The 22805-nt window shown below is 39.2% G+C and overlaps 1 protein-coding gene across 1 annotated transcript in view; it reads right to left on the bottom strand.

The window, feature by feature from the left end:
• The window catches only part of LOC139744939 (large ribosomal subunit protein uL3m-like), a 68173-nt gene extending 50252 nt beyond the window's left edge, over positions 1 to 17921 (bottom strand). The window contains exon 1 of the mRNA XM_071655352.1: positions 17870 to 17921. Within this exon, the coding sequence (XP_071511453.1) occupies positions 17870 to 17907 (38 nt within the window). The 5' untranslated portion in view covers positions 17908 to 17921. The remainder of the gene's footprint in view (positions 1 to 17869) is intronic.
• Positions 17922 to 22805: the final 4884 nt, after the last annotated feature.

Genomic DNA, 22805 nt, shown 5'->3' with positions numbered 1-22805 from the left:
ATCACGGCTTGCAAATACATTCGAGATACCAAGAAATCGGACTTTGCAACGAAAGAATACAAAAATCAATATAAAAAACTCTTCCTGTTCATAATTATGTGTTGTATTACAAATGTCCCTGCATGAATAGAATAAAGTAATCAACAAATACACACTGTATGAACAATTTTTTAAAAACCCTATAGAATCCTCTCTCACTTTGAGCAACATCAGTATTAAGTTTCAAACAATAATGAGTACATGGCTTATGTACCATAATACAAGATGAGCCATGTTAACTACATGTACACCACACATTTAAGTGCAAGAGAAGAAATATCTGTTTGTGCATTTGCCTTGAGGTAGAAACTTGACTAAGCTTCCTGAAAAAAAAAAAGAAAAATGCCAGCAGAAGCAAACATTGGTGAAGATTGTTAAACTGTTGGTACTACCTATACAGCTGTGCAGAAGTTTTTTTTTTTTAATAGAAAATGTGGTTAACATGCAATCATGTCACTGATTAGGCCTACAAACTTTGGTAGCTTTATCATCCCGTAGGACTGGGAATGTACTAATTTGAGTGCATATACTGCATGTGGCAAACTAAACTTCCAGATGATTTAACCTTAAACTTGTGCTGAATCAAAATCGAAAGCTCAAGCCCCCCCCCCCAAAAAAAAAGATAATCATGGTAAATGAATGAATAAATGAATTTAGAAATAGAATAAAATCTAAAAAAAAAAATATCCATGGACATACCATGGTAATGACATCATTTCCTATGAAAGGGATTGCTGCTCTTTGTTGTAAGTTGACTTCCCAGATGTATTGAAATGGCCAAAAGTAAAAAAATTTGCCTCAGTTATAACTACTGTCATGGTAACTGACGTTACATACTCGTGTATGATGTTTCGGTAACTGACGTTACACATTTTGTAGTGTTCATTTTGACTCTCCAGTATGCCAAGTATCCTTATTTCTGGTATTAAAATAAAGGCATATGGGCATACATTAGAAATCCCAAGTTACATCATACAGCTCACTTCCTTTGATGAATAAACTTAAAAATTCCTTGTTTTTGGTAACTGACGTTACATCCATCATTATCAAAGTAATTAACAGTTTTTATCAAATTCTTTAAAGCTACCAGCTTTTTTTTCTATCGTGTGGTAAAAGACTTCTCTGGTAACTGCATACATATGAAAGATTGTTGTTTAGAGTACTAATAAAGTGGATATACAGAGAGTAAGTTGTGCGACAATACACTCTTTTCACCATTGAGTTATAGGCATATTTTGGCAGCCATTTTGAAAATCAAAATGGCCGCTTTTATTGAAAAACATAATGATTCTTAAAACTTCAACTCAAGTACTGTCTGAAAATGTATGGTGTTTGAAACAAATATCATTTTGAATTTTTGGCACCTGTGTCCTAGTTACCGTGGAATTGCCCATAGGCCCCGCCGCAGTGCGCGTGCACCCGCGGACTAGGGTTAGGGTATAGGGTTAGGTAGGGTTGTATTTAGTACGGACACGCAGCGGTGGGGACTATCCAATCACGATTATGCCAAAGAAGTTGTATGCAAGTAGCATGTACAAGGTGGCATACTGGCTGCCATCATCAGATTTCAATGATGCTACAGATTTCGATGTTTCCAAGTATGAGATTGCAGCTGATCTTGGGAATGAACTTATGTTTGCCAATTAGGTGCACAAATACCACTTTCTGAAATTGGCTTTGGGTAAGTTGATAAACCTTGCAATTTTCTTGTAATAAAAAGCAATGAAAAAATAAAGATATCAGTTAAATGTGTTTCACTTGCAGCAATTTTCAATCACATTTGTGCATAAGTATGTACCATGATCTTCTCTACAGTCTACAAATGCAGACATTTGCATACATGTACATGAACATGTACTGACTACTGGTACCCAAAATATAATTGCATACAATTATTTGACTTACCGTATCACTTATAAAATTTTGGCATTTGAAAGAATTTTGAAGGATTTATTACTATGTCCACCACTATATTTGTACTAATTAGGATATTATTAATAAGATTGTTACTAATTAGCTGTATAATGTAGTAGGAGCACCCCTGTGGGGAATAGCGGGGCGTACCATACACCCGCTATGGCTATAGCGGGGCACACCACACACCCGCTATGGCTTCCCATAGACCCCTTACGGGAGCCTACCCGTATATAAGGGGGCACATTTTCCAGAATCCGCAGTTGGTGCTCAGGTTTTTATGAAAGTGAATACACAGACAGTTGATAACGGGATAAATCTACCAAGTACCACAGTGCCAACTCAACTACAAGACAGAGAACGAAAGGACAATACCACGGAAAGAGGTAAATACTTATTGTGGATGTGCAGTTTATTTACCGGGACTCCACGTCCACAACATTGGCGAGTGTAGTAGGAGCACCCCTGTGGGGAATAGCGGGGCGTACCATACACCTGCTATGGCTATACTAGGGGCACACCACACACCCGCTATGGCTTCCCATAGACCCCTTCCGGGAGCCTACAAGTTGTACCCGTATATAAGGGGGCACATTTTCCAGCATCCGCAGTTGGTGCTCAGGTTTTTATGGAAGTGAATATACAGACAGTTGATACGGGATAAATTTACCAAGTACCACAGTGCCAACTCAACTACAAGACAGAGAACGGAAGGACAATACCCTAACGCGTCGAAATTGCCCATTGTGTCACTTGAGCAAAGACTATCAGTGTACAAGTTGGTTTTTGTACGCATGTGCGTGGACTTCGCAGTTAGGCGTTGAGTTCGTACTGTTACACAGTATACAGAGTACCATTGGCATGGTCGTCTGCTAACCATTGAGTTAACCCGTTCACACAGTATACAGAGTACCATTGGCATGGTCGTCTGCTAACCACAGAATCAGATTACAATGTGAGAATGGGACACCGTCCTTCAAGCAGAAACATAACAACGGGTTTGTGTATGGGTATGTGTATGCGCGTGTGTGAGTGTTTGTGCGTGTGTGGTGTGCGTGTTTGTGTGTGTGTGTGTGTGTGTGTGTGTTTCCACTTCACATGTCATCGCCATCGCGTTCGGCTTTGCCTTAGGTGGTATTTTTGTAGTTTTGTTAGCCGTCTGCTGACACTTTTCCTGTGTCTCGCGAGACTTGCGTTACTAGGATGCATGCAAACTCGACGTCGTCATCAATATCTTGCAAAAAGTAAGTTGGAAATCTAATTGAAGCTTGGAATAAATCATAATCAAAGTATTATATATACGTAGCGACACGTAGCGGTATAATTTGACAAAGAAGGTTGCTTCACTAACCTATATTATAGGTTAGTAAAGCAACCTTCTTTGTCAAATTTGTAATCTGCTATTTACATGTAGATTAACGTCTGCATATCTGTTCATTTTACTCATGTTTGTATTCCCATATACACTATAGTCTTGTATATCTTTTGTGTCATGTGTAATCTTTGAGTATTGTATTCACTGGTTTGTTATATTGTTATTTATACTCTTTGTTTGCTACTCTCATACCCCGAGAGGAGGTCGAAAGAGTCAATAAAATTCACAAAATTCACAAATATTTAGATCTGCAGCGATTGCTATTGTAAAAGGGTGTATACAGTTCTGGTCGAGGTGTAGATTTAGCTTTTAACATTTTGCGAGATATTCAGAAACCACTCCATGAGATGTCAAAGAGCATGCAGTGCTATGGATAAGGGGTATCAAAAGTTATTCGATGAAAATCGGTTTTGAAATGGCTGAGAAATCCAAAACAAGGTGAAACAAAGAGATCCTGATAAAGTTGTTACATGTCGCCTTTTATTATTAGCACTTTTTTGTGTGGATATCTTAGCCATTTGAAAACCAATTTTCATCAAATAAACGTTGAATCCTTCTTAGAGATTACATGCTCTTTCATATTTCATAAGAGGCTTTTTATTATCTCACTTAGGAATGTTCAAATTACTCAAAACATGAATCCCTACCTAAACCAGTACTGTACAGTCCCTTTAACATTGATCATGTTTATTAAGCCCCACAAAATCAGATTCGAAGAGGGCATTTGGTCTTGGGTAACATGGATGAACTCCTAGGTTAATTTGGGTTTATCCTCCAACTTCACAATGATTCAGAAAGGCGTAGTATAGGCTCCTTTTTAGTTCAGGTTCATTATGTATCAACGTATATGATTACATTCTCATGCAATAACATCCATGATGAAGATGGGGGAGGGAAGAGAAACTGCGGGGGGGGGGGGGGGGGGGGGGGAGCTAGTAATCATCGATTTTGATCGATGAAATCTCTCTATAAATATTTTAATTTAATCAGCTTTAAAAAGGCATTTTGGATCGGCATTTAAAAATCAAAAGATGTGCTATTTCCATCAAAATCAATTCATTTTCCCAGTCCATACATGTGCAAAATTGCTCTAGTATCACGGTTTGCATCGTCACCATCGTCACCTCTACCATCACGACCATCATTGAAGGAAACCAAAACCCAAAAAGAAATGTGGATTGAGTGAAAGCAGCAACATTATTAGAACACATGCAGTGAAAGTTTAAGGAAAATCGGGCAATCGATGCAAAAGTTATGAATTTTTAAAGTTTGGATGTTGGAACCACTGGATGCATGACATCATGTGTGGGCAACAACATAAAGAAAATATAAAGAAAACAAACATGTTTTCACTTTTCTTGAGTAATGGAAGAGCAATATTTTGATTAACCACTTTCAGAAAGTAGGGGGAATGATACCCTTAACATAAGTCAGTATCAATTAAGTTGATGGAATGTATAATTTTATTGATTTTTTTGGTGGAATTCTCTTCATATTTTCTTTACATTGTCGCCCATCATGGTCTCTAGTAGTCTCTTTATTCAGTGATTACAACACAAACAATATAAAAACGAAAAACTTTGCATCGATTGTCCGATTTTTCCTCAAACTTTCACTGATGTATAATGCGTTCACTCAATCCATATTGGTCTCATGGGTTTTGGTTTCCTTTAATATCAACCAAACATCACTACCATCATTGCTTTTATAAGATTACCATGCACGACCATAAACATCATTACTATCATTTATTTTCACAACTGGATATCATCTTATCACCACGATTATCACTCGTATTACCATCGTATACATATCACCACTATCAATACTTTTTTCCATGTCATCAATCCATCAACAACAACTTCACGAAATCTCTTTCAAAGTTTTCAGCATCATCATCATTATCATCAGTCTAAATAAGCATTGCGACTGGCAATATATTCATACTCGATCCCTCCCTTCAATGCGCACATGGCCTGTAACACCCGTAATTGAAATGATGAAGAGAAACGATTGAATATTAAAACACTGATTTGTTGGATTGTTTGTTTGTTTGTTTGTTTGTAAGAACACTAGCCGCATTCACACGTACAAAATAGCTGGTTACCGAGCGCACTCCAAAACTCGAGAGTTCTTGTTATACTCGCAACTTTTTATAAACTTCATGATCGATATATTATAGAAACAAACACCAGGCTTTAACTGGTATCAGATTCCCAGGTGGGTTCATGACTTTAAATGTGTATAAACCATTTGTTGTCGACTGACACCCAAAAAGGGAAGTCATGCGTGATTTGTTGTCTCGAAGTCGTGCAGTATCGTACACATAGAGCTGTGATAGAAGTTTACCAGTATATGGAGTTTATCAATATCAGCATAGCTATATGTTTACTATGTGAGAGAGAGAGAGAAAAAAATCAAACCCACAGCTCCGATTCTCAAGTAAAACACATTTGTTGAAGAGATTCGAAATGATCGTTTTATAATGTGTTATTTGGCACAACAAAATTTCACTTATTTTTAATAATATTAATCGATAACCAAATTAAAATCAATTTGCCCGATATTCAGCCAAATTTAAGATCTTTTCATTAAAGGACAAGTTCACCTTCATAGACATGTGGGTTGAGTGAATGCAGCAATATTAGTAGAACACATGAGTGAGAGTTTGAGCAAAATCGGACAATCCGTTAAAAAGTTATGAATTTTTGAAGTTTCTGCTCAGTCATGGTTGGACGAAAAGACTACTATAGCTTGTGATGTCACATGAGTACAACGATATAACGAAAGAATAAAGAAAATTCAACATGTTTCCATTTTTCTCGCGTAACAAAAGAACACTCGACTTCTCTCTTTAAGAAGGCAGGGGGAATAATATTACCCTTAGCATACGTCAGTATAGCAAGTCGAAGAAATGTGCACTTTATTCAAAAAGTAAAGTTTTGTGAAATTCTCTTTTTATTTTCCTTATATAGTTGTACGCATGTGACATCATACACTGTAGTAGTCTTCTCTCCCAGCAGTGACTGCGCAGATACTTAATATATTCGTAGCTTTAGAACGGATTGTCCAATTTTCCTCAAACTTTCACTGATGTGTTCTACTATAATTGCTGCATTCTCTCAATCCTTATGTATATGAAGGTGGACTTGTCCTTTAAGTTGGAGCAACGAGCATTAGTTCAGAGTCACAGAGGCTACTTTCGAGTCTATATGAAATACAGTCATAGGAAACTGAAAGCTATAAGTTTGAACGATGATAGCACCCAAAATATCATGGTTACAGTTCGTTATTGAGAAGGTTCGTTATTCAGAAGGTTCTTTATTCCGAAGGTTCGTTATTCCAAAGATTCGTTATTCCGAAGTTCTTTATTCCGAAGATTCGTTATTCCGAAGTTTCGTTTTCCAAAGGTTCGTTATTCCGAAGGTTCGTTATGGACCGTATTTCATTGTCGGATCAATGAACCTTCGGAATAACGAACCCTATTTTATTTTCGGATTGGCGAACCTTCGGAATAACGAACCCTATTTCATTTTCGAATAAACGAGCCTTCAGAAAGCGAACCCTATTTTTGCGGATAAACGAACCTTTGGAATAACTAACCTGCGGAATAACGCCACCAAATGTTCGGATTAACATACCCTTTTTGATTTTCGGATTAACAAACCTTCGGAATAACGAATATCCGAAACACACAAATTCCCTATACTTAGAGGTTTGTTAACCCTAAATTCAAGAAAGGTTCGTTAATCCGAACATTTGTGACGTCATTCCGAAGGTTCGTTAGTCCGAAAATAAAATAGGGGTTCTATTCCAAAGGCTCGTTTATTCGAAAATGAAATAGGGTTTGTTATTCCGAAGGTTCGTTAATCCAAAAGTCAAACAGGGTTCTGGAATGGGTCATAAGACTTTTTTTGTTCAAAAGTTATCTGGATGTCTATAACGTACAAACGTTTTTCTGTCGGTCCTTAAAGAATTAGAAAGGTTTCTAGTTATTTTAACGTTTAAAGGGAAGCAGTCCTGAGATTTTCACTGTTCTGATAATTAAGAAGAGTAAAAAATATAAACTTTCACCAATTTATACGCTTGGACATCAAAAATTGTCTCCGTACGCGATTTTTGAAAAATAATTCCTGCAAGCGATCGTGAAAGAGCCGGCAAAAAGATGCTACGTAGTGCATGCCCTACTCACCAAGTTGACAGCCGTGCCTCTAAAAACCAATTTAAGTGTTCAAATGATTAGTTGCAATTTTATCATATAATGTGAAAGTTTGTGGTTTTATAATTTCAAACAAAATATTTCAAGCTTAGATATATATAATTTACGAAAAATTAATATTGTAAACATAAATTTATATGTATCTTTAAACCAAATATACCATGAACTTGACATCAAATAGGCACGGTCGTTTTCTAGCTTCCGTCCGTGTTGCATACTTCTTAGCGTAGAAACCACTCTCGCGCGCAAATCCTTACCATACCAATGTATACATAATACACAGTACACTCGACTCCGTCCAGTCAATTTTGGCATTCAAACCGAAGATAACCTGTGCATGAGAAAGTCGAATTCTTAAGAAAATATTGTTTGTATCTCAATATTTCTGTAAGTAGTCAGATAATCGCCTTTCCTCGAAAAAAAAAAATATGACGTGAGCCGGGAAGGATAAACACAGGGGGTCGTAGGGATATGATTTCGCTCCACTTTGCCGTGCATGTCCAGTCGGCACTGACAGCAGCTAGCTCAGTGGCACTGTACTGCAGTCCAACCCCGGCTGCAGGCCCACGGTAAATTAAACATAGCTAGCCACTTTTCTTACCTCTCTACGCTTTTTTCCCTCGGTTCTCTTCGAAGTCGATGCTCGAGGTGTTTCTGTTTTTTAACTCATGTGAGCAAATGGTCAGGATTGCATCTGGTTTCAGGAGTTTTCTCGGTTTATAACCGAGGGCCACAGCCTGCCGGTCCACGTAAAAACATCGCTTCACAAATTGTCCAGGCACAGGTAGGTCACAACACGATTTCGAGATTTTGTAGGCCCTAAGTTTCTTATGTTCGGCATCGTTGTACCGATATTTCCCAGCCATACAGCTCACCTTTCACGATACTTTTGTTGGTCTGGGACGGAAAAAAGGATTTTCCTGGGAAATTTTCTGCACGATTCGAGCAAAACTACCGATGTAAGATAGCCTGACCAGACGACGCTGAATGCGGTCGCCCCTGTAGTGTACTAGCAGGCCTGTGTAGAATCGTTTCTACCTACAATTAAATATGTACACTCTGTACGTACTATAGAACATGCATGAGCGGCGACAGGTAGGGCTGCAGCTGCGCTTGAGACTGGAAAAGTGCGAAGGGCAAACCGCGTACGGGGTGCGTACGCGTATCTACCGTAGATCTATCATCTAGTTGTACCGTCCACACGTGCGAATATGATACACAATACATACACACACACACACAAACACACACACACACACACACACACACACACACAACGTAGAAACAATGTCAAATACGAGTCGGAGTAGCCACCGACGTCTTCATGCATCCGGGTAAACTAGGGAGCGTACGGATAACGAGCAGAACACGGCTGGGAAGAGTTGTGCATCGACGACGTATGACTCTCCGCCAAGACTTGCTCATTAGCACATTCACCATGCAGAGTCACACTTTTTCAACCAAAATGTACGAGCTTATTTGGTGATTTTAAAGTTTGTTTTTGGTAAAAGTAGTTCAATGGAGGTACTAATAACAACATATTTTTTTAAATTTCGTGAGGACTGTGTCCCTTTAAAAAACGTTTATATAACGTCCAATTGAAACATTTTGAATACGTCGAAAATCTTCCAGAAAAATGATGTTCTGAAAACGTTTTGACAAAACGTCTAAATAACGAACTTGGAACGTTTCAAGAACGTTTAGAAACGTCCAAATGTCAGCTAGGGCCCAGATTTGTATCATGGTTGTACTTTGAGGTACTCACATGCGCTTTATTAGACCTTAACCGCCCACGATCTAAAAATGACGTCAAAATCACGTCCATTTTCCTTGTTTACATAGTTTTCGTGAAAAAGGCGTCTTTCAGACATCTTCCTTTTTTTCTTTTCCAATATACATCAAAAAGGCATGAATTAACGTGTAGATGACGTGCTCGTGACGTTATTCTGATGTAAATCTTGTCTTTAGAATTGTGATTTACACGTCATTTAGACGAATCTAATGACCACCAATGACATCTTTGGGACAACTTCCACTTGAGCAAAAATACGACATATATTGACGTCAGTTTGAAAAATACGACATGTTCACGTCAGTTTGAAACGTTTATATGATGTCAAGTATCTGTGTTTATTTTCGTCTATAAGACTTTAAATTAGTAATCAACACATCTTTACAACGTCTTCGTATAACCAACCAGGCGTCAGAAAGATGTCACAAAATGACGTCTTTTAGATATGGGTTCAAACAACAATACGACTTATTGACGTCAGTTTGAGACGTCTTATAATAACGTCTGTTTTCTTTGCTTATTTACCGCCAACAAACGACAGTTATTACGCCTTTCTAAAGTCTAGATAATGACGTCTCTCTATGTCTTCCATTTGAGCAAAAAAAAAAAATCTTATTTGTGACAGTTGACTGACGTGAAATTGTTGTCGTTCTGACGACAGTTTATATGTCGCAAACTGATATAATTCTATAAAACTATAATTCCTAGACCTTATCATATGATGTCACAAAGACGTCGCAAAACTGACGTAAATTTAACGTCACGTCATTAATATGACGTGGTAAATAGGTTGCAAAGCAAAGTAAATTTTATTTCACTAATACGTCGTAAATATGAAGTGAATAATGAGTCTCAAAACTGACTTGAATTTTATGTCTTTACCCAGCTAACACAAAGACGTTTTCTAAACGTTCTTGAAACATTCCAAGTTCGTTATTTGAACACTTTGTCAAAACTTTTTCAGAACGTCTTCTTGTGGAAGGTTTTCGACGTATTTAAACGTTTCAATTGGACGTTATAAAAACGTTGTTTTAAACAGTAAGATAACACTAAAAAAACTTTCTAAAGTTTTAAGGACCGACAGAAAAACGTTTGGACATTATAGACATCCAGATAACTTTTGAAAACCCTCTAGAACGTTTAAAAACGTTTTAGGAACGTTCAAAAAAAGTCTTCTGACCCGTTCCAGAACTTTGTTCGATTTTGGGATTAACGAATCTCGGAATAACGAATCCTATTTCATTTTCGAATAAACGACCTTTTATAGCGAACCCTATTTTATTTTCGGACTAACGAACCTTCGGAATAACGTCACAAATGTTCGGATTAACGAACCTTTCTTGAATTTAGGGTTAACAAACCTCTAAGTATATAGGGAATTTGTGTGTTTCGGATATTCGTTATTCCGAAGGTTCGTTATTCAGAAGGTTCTTTATTCCGAAGGTTCGTTATTCCAAAGATTCGTTATTCCGAAGGCTCTTTATTCAGAAGGTTCGTTATTCCGAAGTTCCGTTTTCCGAAGGTTCGTTAATCCGAAACTGAAACAAAGCTCGTTACTTCGAAGGTTCGTATTCGGAATAACGAACCCTATTTTATTTTCGGATTAGCGAACCTTCGGAATAACGAACCCTCTTTCATTTTCGAATAAACGAGCCTTCAGAAAGCGAACCCTATTTTTTTTTCGGATAAACGAACCTTCGGAATAACTAACCTGCGGAATAACGCCACAAATGTTCGGATTAACATACCCTTTTTGATTTTCGGATTAACGAACCTTCGGAATAACGAATATCCGAAACACAAATTCCCTATACTTAGAGGTTTGTTAACCCTAAATTCAAGAAAGGTTCGTTAATCCGAACATTTGTGACGTCATTCCGAAGGTTCGTTAGTCCGAAAATAAAATAGGGGTTCTATTCCAAAGGCTCGTTTATTCGAAAATGAAATAGGGTTCGTTATTCCGACGGTTCGTTATTCCAAAGTTTCGTTTTCCGAAGGTTCGTTAATCCGAATTATTCCGAAGGTAACTTATAACCAGATAACTTTTGAACAAAAAAAGTCTTATGACCCATTCCAGAACCCTGTTTGACTTTTGGGATTAACGAATCTCGGAATAACGAACCCTTTTTCATTTTTGAATAAACGACCTTTTGGAATAGCGAACCCTATTTTATTTTTGGACTAACGAACCTTCGGAATAACGTCACAAATGTTCGGATTAACGAACCTTTCTTGAATTTAGGGTTAACAAACCTCTAAGTATATAGGGAATTTGTGTGTTTCGGATATTCGTTATTCCGAAGGTTCGTTAATCCGAAAATCAAAAAGGGTATGTTATTCCGAACATTTGTGGCGATATTCCGCAGGTTAGTTATTCTGAAGGTTCGTTTATCCGAAAAAAATATGGTTCGCTTTCAGATGGCTCGTTTATTCGAAAATGAAATAGGGTTCGTTATTTCGAAGGTTCGCTAATCCGAAAATAAAATAGGGTTCGTTATTCCGAAGGTTCATTGATCCGACAATGAAATAGGGTCCGTTACGAACCTTCGAAATAACGAGCTTTGTTTCAGTTTCGGATTAACGAACCTTCGGAAAATGAAACTTCGGAATAACGAACCTTTGGAATAACGAATCTTTGGAATAACGAAACTTCGGAATAAAAAGCCTTCTGAATAGCGAACCTTCTCAATAACGAACTGTAACCATGATATTTTGGGTGCCATCATCGTTCAAACTTATAGTTATCAGTTTCCTATGAATGTATTTCATAAAAACTCGAAAGTAGCCTCTGTGACTCTGAACTAATGCTCGTTGCTCCAACTTAATGAAAAGATCTTAAATTTGGCTGAATATCGGGCAAATTGATTTTAATTTGGTTATCGATTAATATTATTAAAAATAAGTGAAATTATTTTGTGCCAAATAACACATTATAAAACGATCGTTTCAAATCTCTTCTATACCAATGTGTTTTACTTGAGAATCGGAGCTGTGGGTTTGATTTTTTTTTTCTCTCTCTCTCTCACACATAGTTAACATATGGCTATATGCTGATATTGATAAACTTCATATACAAACTTCTATCACAGCTCTATGTGTACGATACTGCACGACTTCGAGACAACAAATCACGCATGGCTTCCCTTTTTGGGTGTCAGTCGACAACAAATGGTTTATACACATTTAAAGTCATGAACCCACCTGGGAATCTGATACCAGTTAAAGCCTGGTGTTTGTTTCTATAATATATCGATCATGAAGTTTATAAAAAGTTGCGAGTATAACAAGAACTCTCGAGTTTTGGAGTGCGTTCGGTAACCAGCTATTTTGTACGTGTGAATGCGGCTAGTGTTCTTACAAACAAACAAACAATCCAACAAATCAGTGTTTTAATATTCAATCGTTTCTCTTCATCATTTCAATTACGAGTGCTATGTGCGCATTGAAGGGAGGGATCGAGTATGAATATATTGCCAGGTGCAATGCTTATTTAGACTAATGATAATGATGATGATGCTGAGAACTTTGAAAGAGATTTCGTGAAGTTGTTGGTGGATTGATGACATGGAAAAAAATATTGATAGTGGTGGAAGATATTGCTTGTGGTTATATGTATACGATGGTAATACGAGTGATAATCGTGGTGATAAGATGATATCCAGTTGTGAAAATAAATGATAGTAATGATGTTTATGGTCGTGCATGGTAATCTAATAAAAGCAATGATGGTAGTGATGATTGGTTGATATTAAAGGAAACCAAAACCCATGAGACCAATATGGATTGAGTGAACGCAGCAACAGTAGCATTATACATCAGTGAAAGTTTGAGGAAAAATCGGACAATCGATGCAAAGTTGTTCGTTTTTATATTTTTTGTGTTGTAATCACTGAATAAAGAGACTACTAGAGACCATGATGGGCGACAATGTAAAGAAAATATGAAGAGAATTCCACCAAAAAAATCAATAAAATTATACATTCCATCAACTTAATTGATACTGACTTATGTTAAGGGTATCATTCCCCCTATATACTTTCTGAAAGTGGTTAATCAAAATAATGCTCTTCCATTACTCAAGAAAAGTGAAACATGTTTGTTTTCTTTATATTTTCTTTATGTTGTTGCCCACACATGATGTCATGCATCCAGTGGTTCCAACATCCAAAATTAAAAAATTCATAACTTTTGCATCGATTGCCCGATTTTCCTTAAACTTTCACTGCATGTGTTCTACTAATGTTGCTGCTTTCACTCAATCCACATTTCTTTTTGGGTTTTGGTTTCCTTCAATGATGGTCGTGATGGTATATAGAGGTGACGATGGCAAGTGATGAGAAGGACTATAGGGTTGGCAATGATAAAGTGAACATCAAAAAATTATTGATAGAGCCATTCAAACCGTGATATAACTAGAGCAATTTTGCACATGTATGGACTGGGAAAATGAATTGATTTTGATGGAAATAGCACATCTTTTGATTTTTAAATGCCGATCCAAAATGCCTTTTTAAAGCTGATTAAATTAAAACATTTATAGAGAGATTTCATCGATCAAAATCGATGATTACTATAGCTCCCCCCCCCCCCCTCCCGCAGTTTCTCTTCCCTCCCCCATCTTCATCATGGATGTTATTGCATGAGAATGTAATCATATACGTTGATATATATGAACCTGAACTAAAAAGGAGCCTATTTACTACGCCTTTCTGTATCATTGTGAAGTTGGAGGATAAGCCCAAATTAACCTAGGAGTTCATCCATGTTACCCAAGACCAAATGCCCTCTTCGAATCTGATTTTGTGGGGCTTAATAAACATGATCAATGTTAAAGGGACTGCTGGTTGAGGTAGGGATTCATGTTTTGAACATTCCTAAGTGAGATAATGAAAAGCCTCTTATGAAATATGAAAGAGCATGTAATCTCTAAGAAGGATTCAACGTTTATTTGATGAAAATTGGTTTTCAAATGGCTAAGATATCAAAAAAAAAGTGCTAATAATAAAAGGCGACATGCAACAACTTTATTAGGATCTCTTTGTTTCACATTGTTTTTGGATATCTCAGCCATTTCAAAACCGATTTTCATCTAATAAACTTTTGATACCCCTTATCCATAGCACTGCATGCTCTTTGACATCTCATGGAGTGGTTTCTGAATATCTCGCAAAATGTTAAAAGCTAAATCTACACCTCGACCAGAACTGTACACACCCTTTAGCAATAGCAATCGCTGCAGATGTATAAATATTTGTGAATTTTGTGAATATAATTGACTCTTCCGACCTCCTCTCGGGGTATGAGAGTAGCAAACAAAGAGTATAAATAACAATATAACAAACCAGTGAATACGATATACTCAAAGATTACACATGACACAAAAGATATACAAGATTATAGTGTATACATGTATGGGAATACAAACATGAGTAAAATGAACAGATATACGACGTTAATCTACATGTGAATAGCAGATTACAAATTTGACAAAGAAGGTTGCTTCACTAACCTACATACCGCTACGTGTCGCTACGTATATATAATACACTTGTACTTTGATTATGATTTATTCCAAGCTTCAATTAGATTTCCAACTTACTTTTTGCAAGATATTGAAGACGACGTCGAGTTTGCATGCATCCTAGTAACGCAAGTCTCGCGAGACACAGGAAAAGTGTCAGCAGACGGCTAACAAAACTACAAAAATACCACCTAAGGCAAAGCCGAACGCGATGGCGATGACATGTGAAGTGGAAACACACACACGCACACGCACACACAACGCACACACACGCACACACACACACACACAAACACTCGACACACGCCCATACACATACCCATACACAAACCCGTTGTTATGTTTCTGCTTGAAGGACGGTGTCCCATTCTCACATTGTACTAGTAATCTGATTCTGTGGTTAGCAGACGACCATGCCAATGGTACTCTATATACTGTGTAACAGTACGAACTCAACGCCTAACTGCGAAGTCCACGCACATGCGTACAAAAACCAACTTGTACACTGATAGTCTTTGCTCAAGTGACACAATGGGCAATTTCGACGCGTTAGGGTTACGGAAAAAAAAATCGCGCCCCGTCTCACGATTATCGCAATCAGAAAATCTGCGTCCTCTCTTGGTTTATCGCACCAAGGAAAAGGAGACGAAGCCAAGACTACCTCCCATACCGATCGCCGCTTAATATCCCATTACCACCTATGTATGTGATTTACTGACTACAATTTTCTTTGTGACGCGAGTATACGAAAAATAAACATTTTCCCCCACATTTCGAACAATCTGGCACATGTTCATGGATACTCACAGTGTCTAGGTTTTGTTCCTCACTGTCGGTGAAAATCCATGCCGCGCCTACCTTTTACATCGTCAAGCGTGTAAGGAGAAAACGTCACCAAAAAGGACAAAAAGACGCGTCACGCATTAATGAGCATAATGCGGCCACCTGTGTGTCTCGATGTGCATAGACTTCTCATTATTGAGGCACACTTCACGAGGTTAGCTTCCTCCTTCGCGGCAGGGATAGGCACGATTTCTCACAATCTATTGCTGGGAGTAAAGATGAGTTTCCATTTAGACTTGTCCTTGATTGTGCTGATGCTGTTTGGGTCATTGATCCAGACAAAGAATGGCTACGCGGCTAACATCCTGATAAATGCAGTTTACGGCGAGGGGAGCCACTTCATGGCAGCTTCTGCCATAGGTCGCAGCCTTGTCAACCGGGGCCATAATGTGACTTTCCTGGTCGGCAAGGCCTACGGTCATCGGGCTGTGGACCCAAGGTATTCTATGTTTTCCTTCGAAATCTTCAATCACACTGTTTCCCCTGACATCGCGAAGAGAAATTTTGACAGACTCAACAACATCGCCTTTGAGACGTGGATTCTTGGCCAATTCATGAAAATGATTGACTTGCTATTAGATCAAATGGTAGACGATTGCGGTTCAATTATTTCCGACAAAGCACTGATGGAGAGACTGGCCTCCATGGATGCTATCGTCACTGACTACTCTTGGATGTGCGGCATGCACATTAAGGCAATGTTGGACCAAAACAGAGACACAGCTGGAAATATCACTATGGTGTTGATATCACCAGGGCCACCTTGGAGTGGCTTTCTACAAGCAGCCGGGTCTGGCTTCAACTTTGCCATTAATCCGGAACTTATGAGTGCATACTCGCCCGAAATGACCTTCCGTGAAAGAATAATTAATGTTTTGCATGCATCATTCTTGCGTGTATATATCGAAACATCTATGGTTCCATCTTACCGACGGATGGAGAAAAAAGTTGGACTTCGTTCTTCAGTTCACCCATTTTATGCCATCTCTGAACAAGACCTGTTCTTAGTAAGCATGGATGCGTCTTCGGACTTCCCCAGACCGTTACCTCCCAACCTTATCCGTGTCGGTGGTCTTACTGTGACGATCGCCAAGCCGCTGGACAAGGTAAGAATTTAAGGGAATGTACAGTACTGGTTGAGGGGAGGATTTAGGTATAGAAACCTCTAAAGAAATATGAAAGAGAATGTAATTTCAAGAAGGATTCAACGTTGATTTGATGAAAATTGACCTAGAAATTGCTTGAAAGAAGCGATCCCAATAAAGGTGACAGGTGCATACCTTTTATTAAAATCTCTTTGTTTTACCTTGTTTTTAGATATTTTAGACATTTAAAAACTGATTTTCATCAAATAAACTTTTGATTCCCCTTAGAATTGAATGTTCTTTAACATTTCAAAGAGTGGTTTCTACATATCTCGCAAAACGATACAAGTTGAATCTTCACCTCAACCAGTACTGCAGAGTTCCTTTAAGTCTTAGGTTACACCCTCTCAAAGCGAGAAAAGGTGTAGACCTTGTGACAAAAAAAAAAAAAAAAAAAAAATCTTCTGAGATACAAATAATAAACTTTTGATTCCCCTTAGAATTGAATGTTCTTTAACATTTCAAAGAGTGGTTTCTACATATCTCGCAAAACGATACAAGTTGAATCTTCACCTCAACCAGTACTGCAGAGTTCCTTTAAGTCTTAGGTTACACCCTCTCAAAGCGAGAAAAGGTGTAGACCTTGTGACCAAAAAAAAAAAAATGTTCTGAGATTCTTATACTGCAATAAATCAATTGGTATCGGTTTTGTATTATTGTTATGTATAAACCCTCACAGCTCCCGACCCAGCTCACCACGGCACGACGGAGTCTGGTCGGGCTACGCTGCTGCACTCGACCTAACTATACACAGTGTGTTTTCGCATAGCGTTTTCGCATAGCGTAACAGCGTCTGGTCGGGCTACACTCGACCAGACGCTGTGCTTCAACACGGCGTGTTGTCGTGACACTTGTGTACAGCGACAGGCCTGTACATGTGCACAGTGAGTTACTGTACACTGCACCAGCAAGGACCCAAGGACTGAAGCTCTAAAACAGTATCTACATAGTTTCTACGCCTAGATTGCCTCTGCCTAAAATAAAACAACAGGTAGAGGCATAATGTGTAGGCCTAGCCTACCTGAATTCGTCCAATCGCCTCCAGATGTTCATCGACATCGTTACTGCCTCTCTTCCACACATGCACCCTCGGAAAGCCATATTTCAGTCTGAAAATGAGCAAGTAGCGAGGATCGACAGTGCAGTACCATCGAAAATGCATATTCATGACCTCACGCACGTACATTGTACAGTGTCTGCTGCGAATCTTTAGAATTTGCATAAATTACCACACTTCATACTTCATTCACCCTATACAATCCCTTTATACAAAGATTCCTTCATACCTCCCTGCTCAGACGTTCGTTGTCCTGATGAAATTACCACATGAACTTCACATTTCCTTCACTTTATAACCCCTAGATCACACACGCACACACACACACACACAAACACTCGACACACGCCCATACACATACCCATACACAAACCCGTTGTTATGTTTCTGCTTGAAGGACGGTGTCCCATTCTCACATTGTACTAGTAATCTGATTCTGTGGTTAGCAGACGACCATGCCAATGGTACTCTATATACTGTGTAACAGTACGAACTCAACGCCTAACTGCGAAGTCCACGCACATGCGTACAAAAACCAACTTGTACACTGATAGTCTTTGCTCAAGTGACACAATGGGCAATTTCGACGCGTTAGGGTTACGGAAAAAAAAATCGCGCCCCGTCTCACGATTATCGCAATCAGAAAATCTGCGTCCTCTCTTGGTTTATCGCACCAAGGAAAAGGAGACGAAGCCAAGACTACCTCCCATACCGATCGCCGCTTAATATCCCATTACCACCTATGTATGTGATTTACTAACTACAATTTTCTTTGTGACGCGAGTATACGAAAAATAAACATTTTCCCCCACATTTCGAACAATCTGGCACATGTTCATGGATACTCACAGTGTCTAGGTTTTGTTCCTCACTGTCGGTGAAAATCCATGCCGCGCCTACCTTTTACATCGTCAAGCGTGTAAGGAGAAAACGTCACCAAAAAGGACAAAAAGATGCGTCACGCATTAATGAGCATAATGCGGCCACCTGTGTGTCTCGATGTGCATAGACTTCTCATTATTGAGGCACACTTCACGAGGTTAGCTTCCTCCTTCGCGGCAGGGATAGGCACGATTTCTCACAATCTATTGCTGGGAGTAAAGATGAGTTTCCATTTAGACTTGTCCTTGATTGTGCTGATGCTGTTTGGGTCATTGATCCAGACAAAGAATGGCTACGCGGCTAACATCCTGATAAATGCAGTTTACGGCGAGGGCAGCCACTTCATGGCAGCTTCTGCCATAGGTCGCAGCCTTGTCAACCGGGGCCATAATGTGACTTTCCTGGTCGGCAAGGCCTACGGTCATCGGGCTGTGGACCCAAGGTATTCTATGTTTTCCTTCGAAATCTTCAATCACACTGTTTCCCCTGACATCGCGAAGAGAAATTTTGACAGACTCAACAACATCGCCTTTGAGACGTGGATTCTTGGCCAATTCATGAAAATGATTGACTTGCTATTAGATCAAATGGTAGATGATTGCGGTTCAATTATTTCCGACAAAGCACTGATGGAGAGACTGGCCTCCATGGATGCTATCGTCACTGACTACTCTTGGATGTGCGGCATGCACATTAAGGCAATGTTGGACCAAAACAGAGACACAGCTGGAAATATCACTATGGTGTTGATATCACCAGGGCCACCTTGGAGTGGCTTTCTACAAGCAGCCGGGTCTGGCTTCAACTTTGCCATTAATCCGGAACTTATGAGTGCATACTCGCCCGAAATGACCTTCCGTGAAAGAATAATTAATGTTTTGCATGCATCATTCTTGCGTGTATATATCGAAACATCTATGGTTCCATCTTACCGACGGATGGAGAAAAAAGTTGGACTTCGTTCTTCAGTTCACCCATTTTATGCCATCTCTGAACAAGACCTGTTCTTAGTAAGCATGGATGCGTCTTCGGACTGTCACAAATGTACACACTAGTAGTTATGTATGCATGGTTGTTTTAATGTGTATGTACACAGGTGGACCAGATTAATGGAGAACATTCTATGTGGTATACATATAGTACATACAGGCTGACCAGATCAGTGGAGAATTTTCTAGGTGGTATACAATGTAGCTATACAGTACATGCATGGAATAGGAAAAACATTATAGCTCACTCAATCTAGAATGATTTCACCCATTTCCAGAATGTTCTGGGAAGTGCTAACATATTTGGCTGAGTGAGGCACTGTCCCTGTAGCCCAATGTGATTGGTAGTTATTCTTGGTAATGATGTTTTGTACATAGTTAGGCAGTGAGTCATCCAGGTTTCCTGGAACTTGGACTGGCTAGTAGGTTGGAGAGAGTTATAGAATGTGCTAGAAGGGGGTGAATGGATAGTATATAAGCCAGAGAAATTCTGCAGTAGGCAGAGTACCCAACACCTCTGCTCTGAGAGTTACGTCACTTCTGGCTCTGAAGCGACTTGTTATAGTCAGTCCTGTGTTACCTGCTGACCTGTTATGTTTGTGGAGATAAGGCCTGGGAGACATTTTGCCTGCGGAGAATTTCTTCATTGGAGATAGACTCCATGTTTTTATGTCAATGGACATTGCTACAGCAAAGCTGTGACGGGCTGGATTCCTAGCTGGACAATATAAAGTGAATCATCCTTCAACGCATCGACTGGACGTGGTCGTTGGATTCTGCACATTTCGCTGTGAACATTATACCGTGGACCTATCACATGGACATATACCTGGATTAATACCAAGGATTATCGCAACCTGCGTTTGGATTTACGTCGAAGGAATCATTCATCGGTGCATCGTGGATCATTCATTTGTGCATTGAACATCGTATTTGGACACTTTCAAAGGATTACTTAATGCATGTAAGTGATATATTGCGTGTAATGCCTACGTAAGTAATTCCATTACTGACTTATATTTGTTTCTTGTGATCATTATTGTACTGATGTGACGCCGATTACCAGTCTGTACCCACAATATCACTGTTAATAAACAGCCTGAACATCAGTTGATTGTTTCTTTTGTGCGATCATTCTCAGAGTGATTTTGGTCGTAACAAAATTGGGGGCTTGTGTCCGAGAAGTGAATTTTAAGCCAAAACTTAGAATTTGGAATGTACCGGAAGCCAGAATATTGGTACAGACATAATACCAGTTGAGTTGGTTGTTCAATTGTATATTGTGTGTAATACATTGTGACAATGTCAATCAGTACAATGGATGTTCAGGCATTTGTTCAGAGGACAGATTTGTCCCTCAAAGATTTGCAAAGGTTACGCAAATGTGATTTGACTGCTATTGCACAGCATTTGAATGTTGATGTTCCACAAGGTGCAAGAAAGGCAGAGATTCTTGACTTAGTAGCTGGTCACATGGAGCTCAAAGGAGAAATCAACATTCCAGATCAAGCTCAAATTTCTGATCAGACACGGCTTGAGCTTGCTCGATTGGAACTAGAGAAAGAAAAGATGAGATTAGAAATGGAAAGAGAGAGGGATAGAGAACGAAGGGAAGTGGAGAAAGAAATTGAAATGAAGAAACTTGAGCAACAACTGAAATTGCGTGAGATGGAATTGGCTCATGCACAGACTGTAAGAACTCATGAAAGGGCTCCCTTTGAATTTGATTTGGCCAAGAACATTCGATTGGTGCCAAAATTTGAAGAAAACAGAGTTGATGCATACTTTGTGTCATTTGAGAAGGTGGCTGACAGTTTGAACTGGCCACAGGAATTTTGGCCCTTGCTCCTTCAAAGTGTGTTTGTCGGCAAAGCAGCCGACGTGTACTCATCTCTCTCAAAAGAGCAATCACGTGACTATGCTACAGTCAAGAAAGCAGTGTTGAATGCTTATGAGTTGGTGCCAGAGGCGTACAGACACAAGTTCAGAAATTCGTACCGCAAACCAGGCCAGACACATGTTGAGTTTGCTCGTGAAAAAGAAATGATGTTTGATAGGTGGTACAGATCCCTGAAAGTGGATCAGGACTTTGATAACCTACGTGAGGTTGTTCTTTTGGAAGAATTCAAAAAGAGTGTTGCTTTCAGTGTGAGGTCACATTTGGATGATCACAAAGTGACAAGTTTGCATAAAGCAGCCTTGATGGCTGATGAGTATGAGCTGACCCACAGAAATGACAACAGACCACCTTTCAGGAATTTCTCTGGAAACAAGAGAGACAAAAATCAGTTGAGTAATCCAAAGAATGCTGGTTCTGAAAAAGGCACGAGTTCTGAAATTTCATCGGCACCAAAGCCTCAATTTGACAAAGGGTCCAGTACAAGTGCAAATGTCATCAAATGTTTTCACTGTAACAAGACAGGGCATGTAAAGTCACAGTGTTGGAAGTTGCAAAACAAAACAAAGAAGGACTTGGGATTTGTCATGTCAAAAAGTGTCCTACCCGAAAACAGTGTCCCGTTCAGTGAAACACAGGCCATTGAAAGTCAATCTCCCAAATTCAAAGATAGGATGAAGCAGGTGGATGAGAGCTATCATAGCTTTTTGTTTGATGGTGAGGTGACCCCATGTACTTCTGGTGAGGCAGGTAAGCCAGTGGTTATCCTGAGGGATACGGGGGCCTCTCAGTCGTTGATGGTGGATGGTGGTATGACTTTTCCACCAGATAGTGCAGTAAATGCAAAAGTCTTGATTCAGACTGTTGATGGCAGTTATATGTCAGTGCCACTGTATAGAGTGGATTTGAAGTGTGACCTAGTTTCTGGTCCTGTTACTGTTGGAGTTGTTCCTGAGTTGCCTATGGCAGGCATTGACTTCTTGTTGGGGAATGACTTGGCTGGGGACAAGGTGGTTGCGTCTCCAGTTGTTTCGGAGAAACCAGTGCTGGTTGCTGAAACTGAGCAGTTGCAGGAGGAATTTCCTGGGATTTTTCCAGATTGTGTCGTGACTAGGTCTCAGGCTCGTAGAGC

Source organism: Diadema antillarum, unplaced genomic scaffold (genome assembly GCF_040938485.1).
Source record: "Diadema antillarum isolate AM-2024a unplaced genomic scaffold, OU_Dant_1.0 seq00001221_RagTag, whole genome shotgun sequence".
NCBI lineage: Eukaryota > Metazoa > Echinodermata > Echinoidea > Diadematoida > Diadematidae > Diadema > Diadema antillarum.
The sequence above is the reverse complement of the archived record's forward strand: the minus strand, read 5'-3'. Positions and strand labels throughout refer to the sequence as shown.